Raw genomic sequence first — 9,752 nt, 5'->3', positions numbered from 1 at the left:
GGCAGATAGGTCTGCTCTTACAGACACTGCAGCTAGCAAGTTGTTTACTGGAATAATGAATGAAACCAGACTGTCAGTAAACAAATATTTTATTACACACTGAAATACACAGGCAAACCAGACAACTGCATCAATTTATACCATCCCCTAGAAGCAGCATTTTTAGCACTGAAAGACATTCTAATAAGTTTGACATATTGTATGCACAGACAGTAACCAGGCCACCACTTTCTCTAACCATCGTATTTAAGTGGTTTTGCTCACTAGAGGGCAGCATTTCTGCTGCCACACATACTGCTGAGTAGTACATATGGAAGTAAAGGCCTTTAAATTGCTGCTTCAAATTAAATCATCATAACTCATTATAGCAGGGCACAACATCCTCTTATTCTGTAGACCAACGGTTTTCAAACTTTTTGCATGGTGACTGCTTTCACACAGCAAGCCTCAGTGTGACCCCCCCCCTTATAAATTAAAAATGGGGGGAGGAAAAATTTAATTTAATGAGGGCTCGTGACCTCCATGTAACCACCTTGCAACCCCCTGAGGGGTCACGAGAACCCCTGTGTAGACATTCTGCCCTGCCCGAAATCATTAAATCCATTACCTTTCTACAGCAGTTAGAACTGAGCCCCAGGCTCACTATAGGCCTTGAGGCACCACTGGAATACAAATAGAATAGCCCTATTCCAATGCAGTACCAAAAGAGCATCTTATACCTTTGGGCTTTGTACTACACCACCATAATATGCTCCTGTCAGCATTACTCACCACAATTTGTTTGCATGAGTAGTCAACCATACTAGTTACTGGTCAACTTATTTTGCTGAGTAAGGACTGGAGACTCAGATGTTTTCAGCAGTAAAGATTATTAGTGTTTAAGCGAGATTGTCTTCAAAGCGTCCCGTTTATAAGCAGAACATCTGCATTTAGTGTATTTATCTAGAAATGGGTACGAATGTGGAATGTTGCTGAGGTGCTCCATTTTCTTTCATGATTGTTCATGTGTGATCCATGGCTCTTCAGACTCCCAGTGTGCTGGAAGAAAAAACAAACATTTCTGATTTTAGAAATACCAGTTATACCAGACTATGTCCCTCTCCTCCCAGAGGATACCGACAGTGTTACTAGCATCCACCTCCCATTGGCCTGAGTTATAGGAACATGGGTTTTATTCCCCACACATTGGATCTGTGGGCAATAAGCTTAATGCTCCTGTTGCTGTAGGCACAGTTATCTCCCCAGAAGCCATTGCAGAGGCCAGAGGTGATTTTCAGACAGTGCCAGAGAACACCCTGTGCCCTACCACAGCCTGATGGCAGTTTGTCTCTCCAGGGCCCTTTCCCCATTAGCACCAATTAGCATCTCAGGCCTCTGAGGACAGGCACTGAGCTAGCTCACCAGAATGCAAGACTCCAAGAGACACTGGACTCCATGCAGAGCCTAGGAAGATGTGTGGGATCCCCTGCAAGGGCAGGTCCCTGGCAGCCTATGCACGTTGGGGGCCCCCAGCCCATAAGGCACCAGTATAACTACACCTCCCAGCATGCCCTGTGGCAGCCAGCCCACAGCCATGGAAGAAGGGTAGAGCAGGGCATGCTGGGAGGTGTAGTCCTTGTGACATATGCCCACCGCAGGCACTATTAGGACACCCCTACCCCTCACAATAATGCCCAGTCACCCAACACAGCGCCTGGGGTGACAGCTGGGCTAACCTGGCCTCCTGCTGCCAGAGTCCAGCGACTCATCCCGTTCCAGTGCTTGGACTTCTCTCGGGTGAACACTTGTTCCACATCAGCATTACTCAGAGGCATGGCGAGTAGGGAAAGTGCAAACAGGGCTAGCTCTTTAAAGCACTGTTTACCGCTACTGTCTTGAAAATTGTATACTTCCACCCAGATCTGCTCCACATCTGTGCTCTTCCATTGCTGGAAGTTGATGGCTTGATACTGTGCATCCAAGGCCCCCAAGTCACCTTTGAAAATTCAGCATGGAGATGTCAGTTGAGGTTTTCCCTGAAAGAAAAAAACTGATGGACTGAACACGGACAGATTCCCACAGATTAATATTTTCTGGAAGTATCAACTGTACTTGTTTAGCAGCTTCAAGAGCTTTGTCAAGCTTTGCATCTCCTAAAGCAACAGTAAACAGTTCTCCAAAATTAACAGCACACACTGGCTAGGTTACTTAAATTGACATCAAAAAGTTTGTTATCAGATAAAGGGATACTTTCTAGAAACACTCTTGATATAAGAGTAGGAAAGAAAGACTGAAGGCAGTCCAGCATTCTGAAGGCATTACAACCAGAGTTGAATTGGAATAGTTTATTGATTCTAGCAAATTCCTGAAGAACTGGCATTAGAAACTGTAAATACAGTTTGACAGAATCACAATACACCTGATGCAGAAGTTCTGCATCATAGCATTGCTGTTTATCTTTGCTCAGTTCAAAATGCAACTTTAACTCATACTCACAACAATTGTGAATGGAGGGCCATCTAGTGTCTGATAGCTGACCAAGCTTAGGTGGCATGTTACCGTGATTACTCAGGTGGTGAATATGTATCTCAGGGAACTGTGGCAAAACCAGATGTAGGAATGGGAGACTAAAAACCTCTAGATTGGCTGGCAGCATTTCTATAGCTTTACTGGCACACAGCCGGAGAGTGTGACAAATACATTTGATCAAACAGATTCTCATTCCTTTGGTGAAGATGTGTGTAGTAGACAAAATTTGTCTTCCCAATCATAATGCTACAGCCATCAGTCACAATCCCAATACACCTGCTGAAATCCAGACCAACATGGTCAAGAAACTGAATGAGTGCTGTAGCAATTGCATCTGCTGTTTCACTTTCCAAACTGACTAATCTCAAAAATGCAGACACAATTTTGTTGAGGGAGGAACTGAAGTAGCACACTACAATGCAAAACTGTTTTACTGCAGCAATATCTGTGTTTTCATCTATATCCAGTGAATACTGGAGACTCACCAATGTCTGATGAGCTCAGAGAACATACAGGGAGCAATAACACTGTTTATTAACTCCATGCATTATGTGCGATGCAAACTTACCTCTTTTTCAAACGCTGATCCGACAACGGCCCCAAGGTGATCCATGGAACTAATCTCTGAGTGGCAGGCAATGTAGCAGGCTAGATTTAAATCTGCTTGGTGCATCATGGTTGAAGCTTTGATTCTGTAAATCCAGTATCTGTCAGGTGCATAGAAGAAAACGGTGTCACATTTGTTTTATGTTTGTCAGTCCCTGCATGATGTGCAAGAATCTGGATTTTTACAAATCTGCATGCAGCTTTGCTGTCGTCATCACCAACCACAGGCTTTATCCAATCTTCCAACTCCTCTTCTTTTACCCACGCCTTTTGGTAGCTGTTTCCATATTTTGCCCATTTTGTTGGCAGCATACTGGTCTTTTGTTGGCTTAAACTCAAAATGGCGTCTAAGCATGGCTCAGCTGAAACATGATAGGCTGTGTCAAGTGGGTGGGCCAGAAAGTTCACAAACTTGCCACCCACCCTGCAACGAACTCTGGGGAGGGGAATGGGACTTGCATGCAACATTTACCCCACCACCCACCCAGGCTGCGAGGAGCTTGGGGTAGGGGAGTGGGAGTTGCATGCAGCATCTGCTCCCTCCCCCTCAACAAGGCTCTCGGAGGGCTCTGGCGCACTATTTTCCTACCAGCACTGCAGTATCCCATGGGCAGGGAGGAAGGGACCAGGTTTCACGGTCTCTCTCCCCTCAACCTCCGCCCACTCCCGCTCCTCAGTCGCAGGCTGACCGGGCCTAGCCACACCGGCTGCTTCATGGGCCTGCCTGAAGGTCAGAGCCACCCAAGGAACGGAGCTGACAGACTGAACAGCTCGTGGCCGCAGATGCGCCCCCAGAACTGCACCTGCCAGGGGCCCCATGTCTGACTGGACAGTGCAGAGCGCTGGGGGATTACACCTGCCCACCCGGGCCCCACAGACCCCACCCTTCATTAGGCCAAGATTCTTGTCCCCCCCCATTTCAGACTTCCCCCGGAAACAGCCTATTCCCCCCCCATCGCATTCCCCAGTGGGCAGGACCCCTCCTCCTCCTTCTGCTTCCCTATCACCTCTCTCCCCCCACGCTCCGGGGTCCCTCTCAGGCGACACCTCTCCAGTGCCCCCGCCACTACGCAACCCCCCACAGCCCGTGTCCTCCCAGGGCAGGTAAATCACAGGCCGCTCTATAGCCTTCTCCCCCCTTTACCTAGAGAGCCGGCAGCCACGTGCGGAGGGGAACAGGCTGGAGAGCGCAAGCAGCAGCAGCCACCCCCGGAAGCGAAAGGGGAGCGAGGCAGCCAGCAGCCTTTTAAAGCTTTTTTTTTTAACAGCTTGCACAACCATCAGCCAATTACGCTCTCCGGCGGGAAATTAAAAAGCAATCAAAAAAAGCCCCCGCCCCCCAGCCCTAGGCTGCTAAAAGGCACAGGCAGGCACTCGCCTAGCACGGACCACGTGTTTGCTGGGCGCTGCCGGCAGGCAGCTTTGCGCATGCGCAGTGCAGGGTCCCGGGCTGCTCTAGGCCGGGTCACCAGTCAGGCGAGTCTAAGTCATGCTCGATCCGGGGCTCCACCGCTACTACCCACGCATGCGTACAGCCGGGGCTCTGGGGCGGGAGGGAGCCCGGAATCATGGCAGGCGGCGCAGGCGTTCTGTGTTTAGGGGGCGGGGCCTTCCACAGCCTTTGCGAGGAGCTCTCGCGAGACCTCGTTTGCTATAACTACCCACCTGCGGCGGCGGACGGCCTTCTAGACTGAGAGAACACGTAAGACTACGCTGCGGCGGCGGGTATCCGCTGCCATCGGGCCCGGCCATGGGGCGGGCGGGACAGGGCCCCGCTGCGGAGCCTCTGCAGGGGGGCCGCCTCTCGGGCACAGGCCTATTTCCTGCCCCGGGTGGGCTTGTCCGGCCGTTTTCGCTCCCTCAAGGCCGGGGGAGGGATCCGGGGGGGTTGGGCCCGAGGGGAGAGGTCGGGTTGGGGCCCAGCCCGGGAGGAGGGGGGGAGGGAAAGGATCTGTGCCCCATGTGGGAGTCGAGGAGAGAGGGAAATGGGAGCTGAATTCCCTTGGGACTGTGGAAAAGGAGTAAGAGTCTATTTAGGAAAACTCCTTTGAAGCGCATAAGGGATAGTGCGGTAACGGGAGCAAATGCTAGAAGGGGCATGTTCCCTGTCTGGTACCTTAAACCAGCTCACTTCAGCTTGGGGAAGTGCACGGTCCTGGTGCCTGTGGGAATGTGTGCAAGTGAAGCCCTTGTGCAAGTAAATACATATTTGTCCCCTTTGTATAGCAAATGGCGGACGACGCCGGTGCTGCTGCTGCAGGAGGTGCGGGAGCTGCAGGGGGAGCTGCAAGAGGGGGTTTCCGAGGTGGCTTTGGGAGTGGTCTCCGAGGCCGTGGTCGGGGTCGTGGCAGGGGCCGTGGAAGAGGGCGTGGGGCCCGCGGCAAAGCTGAAGACAAAGAAGTAAGTCAATTTGTCAACCGTGCTATCTTTACCCAGTCTTTAAAGACTGGGCCTTCTTTCTCTCTGTAGCTCTAAGACATGTATCTGTGTTTAATGTTTTTTGAAGTTTACATGTGTTAATGGTCACATGTGGACACCAATGACAAATGCATTGTTAAAACTGGGAGCTCTGTTATACTTTGATAGTTGTGTGATTAATAATAGAAAATTGGTACAAGTTCTTACATAAAGCAGTTTTTTTCCACTGCTGTTGCACTTTAATGATAAAATGCATGTTACTGATAAAGCTAAAGAAAAAATAAAAACTTATAAGTTCTAAGGGGCACAGCATAATTCTTGTATGCTTATGACACCCTGGATTGTCACTGACATTTATTGGGTGTTTTCTTGTTTACAGTGGATTCCTGTCACCAAACTTGGTCGCCTAGTCAAGGATATGAAAATCAAGTCTCTTGAAGAGATTTATCTCTTCTCCCTTCCAATCAAGGTAAGCCTCTATGAATTGTGTAGGTGTCTCAGAATTAGAGTGCATACTAATATATGATAAAAACTTGATTTGCAAATGTAACAGGTGTTGCATTAGCCAGTTGGGATGTTCTGATTATAAAGATCGTCCTACTTTAGGGCTTAAATGGTTGACAGTAGATGGGATTCATCTGCTCCCTTGTGATAGAACATGACACAGTTGTCTCAAGTGGATTGTCTCCTGCCTTCCAGTTATTGGGAATAGGCATGTATGCCTGATACAATGTAGCAGCTGTGTTCTGAAGAAAGTGGAAAATATAGGTTTCAAAACGCAAATAGAATTTGACTCAAGAACATTGGATTGTACTGTGCATTATATGATATAGTTTGAATATTTAAAAACTTGCATTTTCTATAGTAGATTATTCAAATCTTACCTTAAAATATGTTAATACTATCACTCATATTGGTACCTAGAACTGTTCATTTCTGTGCTGTGTTGCAGGAAGCTTATCAATACCATCTTAAGCCTGTCATGAGGTAATGGGTAGCTTTTTCAACTGTGATTGACTAAGTTACTTTGCTTCCTGCAGGAATCAGAAATCATCGACTTCTTTCTGGTATCTTCCCTGAAGGATGAGGTTCTGAAAATCATGCCTGTCCAGAAACAGACTCGTGCTGGTCAGCGTACCAGGTTCAAGGTAGCTTTTCACTCTTGACTAAAGTGGAAGCAGATCCATCTTTTGGCTGATGTGATACTTATTCTCCTGGTTATATATTGTTGGATAGTAAAGAATCTAGTTACTTTCACTGGTGTTCACGACATTAGGTGGTATAGGAATTATTAGATGGCAAATCATAGATGTTCATGAGACCACCTACCAAATATACAGAAGTCAGCTCATAAGTGCACTGTTGTTAATTATTTATTGAATACCAGTTGTAACCTTCTGAATGTAGCCTTATAAATAGCTCTTACAAAAATTCACAATTAATTTATATTGCATGATACTGGTATGGTTCACCAGGAACTGAGTATTGTGGAGACACTGTATTTGGCCCAAAAGAGGGAATGCTGTGTGGCCAGTTTTTTTCATTGAGGTGTTCAAATGCAGCCTTCTGACCAGGAGGTGGCTGCAGAGGGTATTCAGGTTGAAGAGAGAATTGGGGATCTTGATTCTTGAACTGTCCTTGGCTTAGGAACAGGGTTTGGGAGTAAAAGTGGGTTTAACAGCCTACCAGTTGCCTGGTACAAACTTGGGTAGTTGGAGTTCCTGTAATTTATACTTGGCTGGAGTGGTGTGTAACTGAGTAAATGGAAGGTAGCAGTGTTCCAGCCACCCCTGCTGTATGGGGAGCTGCAAGGATGGTGGCATAGCTGGGGGTATTGCCCCATTGAAAAAATCTGCTGCCTTTAATGGCCTCTTTACATTTCTGGAGTTACAGTGCAGAATCTGCTGCAAGAGGTGTTCAATAAGTTTGAAAGACTGGAGATTTTCAGATTCTGATGGAGATAAAAGACTCTATCATAACCAAGAGGCAAAATCTGCTGGATGTAGTCTGAGGTGGGAAAAGGCTGATAGAGTATGTTCTTATTGAAAAGAGGTTTAAGTGCAACATGGACACAGCTGAAAAGCTTTCTTTTAATTTTAGGCTTTTGTTGCTATTGGTGACTACAATGGTCATGTTGGCCTTGGCGTAAAGTGCTCCAAGGAAGTAGCCACTGCTATTCGTGGGGCAATCATCTTGGCTAAACTATCCATCGTACCAGTACGACGAGGCTACTGGGGTAACAAGATTGGCAAGCCTCATACTGTACCTTGCAAGGTAAAGACTAATTTGCTTCACTGTAGCTCTGCTGCACTTCAAAGCATGAAGGAATTATCAGAGCTTAAATATTCTCATAGATTAGTTGAATGTAACCTGCTGTTTTGTTTAGGTTACTGGTCGTTGTGGATCAGTTCTGGTGCGTCTGATCCCAGCACCCCGTGGTACAGGAATTGTATCTGCCCCTGTTCCAAAGAAACTGCTGATGATGGCTGGAATTGATGACTGCTATACTTCAGCTAGGGGTTGTACTGCTACACTGGGCAACTTTGGTAAGTTACATTTTGGGCCAGATGTCCAATCTGTTAGCAGTTTAAACTGTCTTAAAATCATACTGTGCCTCTGGCCATTTTGGGTGCCTTTGTAATATAGTCCCAGTGGATGACTAAATTACCTGTTTTATATAATACTTATTTTAGCTGTTAAAGCCCTTATCAAACTGGAATTGAGCTCCATATACTACCAGATTGTTCAGTGCAGACTGATCCTACCAAAATTTATTCTGAAGTTAGATCCGTCTTGTAATAAAGGCTTTGAGGCATTGAATTATGAAGTGTCATCCTCCTGTGTGTTCTATTCAAAATTCTCTCAGCTCTGCTCAGTTACACTTGGTGAAGTAGTGTAATTGTCGTCATTAGAGAGAGAGAGAAAATGAGTTCAGTATGCACGGCAGAGGGACCGTGTGATATGGTCTCCCTGTTCCTTTTCAGACTCTACATGTTTTCTAGATTTGAGGGCCATTAAATTCTGAGGCAGGCACTGGCTTTTGCTGTCTGTATTGTGCCTTGCACAATGGAGTCCCAGCTTTGTTGGGGCCTCTCATTGGTACTGTGTAACAAAGTGCAATGTCTGACTTTTCTCAATAGCTAAAGCCACCTTTGATGCGATCTCCAAGACCTACAGTTATCTGACCCCTGACCTCTGGAAGGAGACTGTGTTCACCAAGTCTCCATATCAGGTAAGAATTAAATCAGTGCATTTGTTCATCTCAGAGTTCATCATGCCAAACTCCTGAAGGCTGACTTCATTAGGAGTGGACTTCCTTAAAATGTCTATTGCAGTTAATAAAGTGAGGATGTGGTTTCATATAGAAACATAGAAATGTAGGCCTGGAAGAGACTTTGAGAAGTCATCTTGTTCAGCCCCTGTGCTGAGGCAGGACTCAAGTATACCTAAACAATCCCTGACAGGTTTTGTCTAACTTGGTCTTAAACCTTCACTGATTGGGATTCCAGTCCATAACTACCCTTAGTTGGTTTTCCTAGTATCTAACCTAAATTTTCCTTGCTGCATATTAAGCCCAATACTACTTGTCCTATCTTCAGTGGACTGAGAACAACCATCATTGTCCTCTTTATAAAAGCCCATAATATATCTGAAGACTTATCAGGTCCCCCAGGCTTTTTTTCAAGCTTAAATATACTTAGTTTTTAACCTTTTTATTGTTTTTGTTGCTCCCCTGGACTCTCCAAGTTGGTCATTGGTATCTCCTGGATGCCAAGCTAGCTAGAGAATAAAATGGGGAGGGAGGAAGCTTGGAGGGTTCAGGGAAAGATGCAATTAAGTTTGTCAAAACTCAGTCTCTAGTTTAAAATGGATCTGCTGTGCAGTGAGGCCTTCAACATCATTTGGTTCAAGGCAGTGAAATGTCTCATTCTTTTGCAGGAATTCACTGATCATCTGGCTAAGACCCACACCAGAGTTTCAGTGCAGAGAACCCAGGCAGCTGCTGTGGCAACTACTTAAATGTTTTTGTACAAAATAAAGTGGTAAATGAACAAGAGTTTGGTGGATTTTTAATCCATTGGAGGGGGGATGCAGATTCAGCTTACAACGTGGATTTCTGTGTTTAAGTGAAATCTCTGCCCATGAAAGGTTTGGGTACAGTGAAAGGTTCAGCTGAACATATGCTAAATGTGATACAGTAGCCAGTTACTTTTGACATC

The 9,752-nt window shown here is 46.2% G+C and overlaps 1 protein-coding gene, 1 long non-coding RNA gene and 2 other non-coding genes across 6 annotated transcripts; 2 read left to right on the top strand and 2 right to left on the bottom strand.

The window, feature by feature from the left end:
- Positions 1-87: 87 nt before the first annotated feature.
- On the bottom strand, positions 88-4,394 carry LOC123343612. 3 transcript variants are annotated; one of them, XR_006572295.1, is made up of 4 exons: positions 4,259-4,394; positions 3,077-3,215; positions 1,716-2,015; positions 88-1,038 (listed from the first exon to the last, which is right to left on the bottom strand). It is a non-coding gene; the product is annotated as an uncharacterized LOC123343612 (long non-coding RNA). The 3 variants fall into 3 exon arrangements; XR_006572293.1 differs by having other exon boundaries at positions 3,077-3,476; positions 4,259-4,377; XR_006572294.1 differs by lacking the exon at positions 4,259-4,394 and adding an exon at positions 3,704-3,943 and having other exon boundaries at positions 3,077-3,476.
- Positions 1,153-1,282, bottom strand: LOC123344788. The gene has a single exon (XR_006572668.1). It is a non-coding gene; the product is annotated as a small nucleolar RNA ACA64 (small nucleolar RNA).
- Positions 4,395-5,319: 925 nt separating the features above from the next.
- On the top strand, positions 5,320-9,584 carry RPS2 (ribosomal protein S2). The gene is made up of 7 exons (XM_044979920.1): positions 5,320-5,514; positions 5,912-6,001; positions 6,573-6,680; positions 7,633-7,806; positions 7,919-8,078; positions 8,673-8,764; positions 9,472-9,584. The coding sequence occupies exons 1-7, from the start codon at positions 5,344-5,346 to the stop codon at positions 9,550-9,552; spliced, it is 876 nt and encodes a 291-aa protein (XP_044835855.1). The 5' UTR covers positions 5,320-5,343; the 3' UTR covers positions 9,553-9,584.
- On the top strand, positions 8,389-8,527 carry LOC123344783. Its single transcript, XR_006572663.1, has one exon. It is a non-coding gene; the product is annotated as a small nucleolar RNA SNORA64/SNORA10 family (small nucleolar RNA).
- Positions 9,585-9,752: the final 168 nt, after the last annotated feature.

The sequence above is a fragment of the Mauremys mutica genome, chromosome 11, assembly GCF_020497125.1.
Source record: "Mauremys mutica isolate MM-2020 ecotype Southern chromosome 11, ASM2049712v1, whole genome shotgun sequence".
Lineage (NCBI taxonomy): Eukaryota > Metazoa > Chordata > Testudines > Geoemydidae > Mauremys > Mauremys mutica.
The sequence above is the reverse complement of the archived record's forward strand: the minus strand, read 5'-3'. Positions and strand labels throughout refer to the sequence as shown.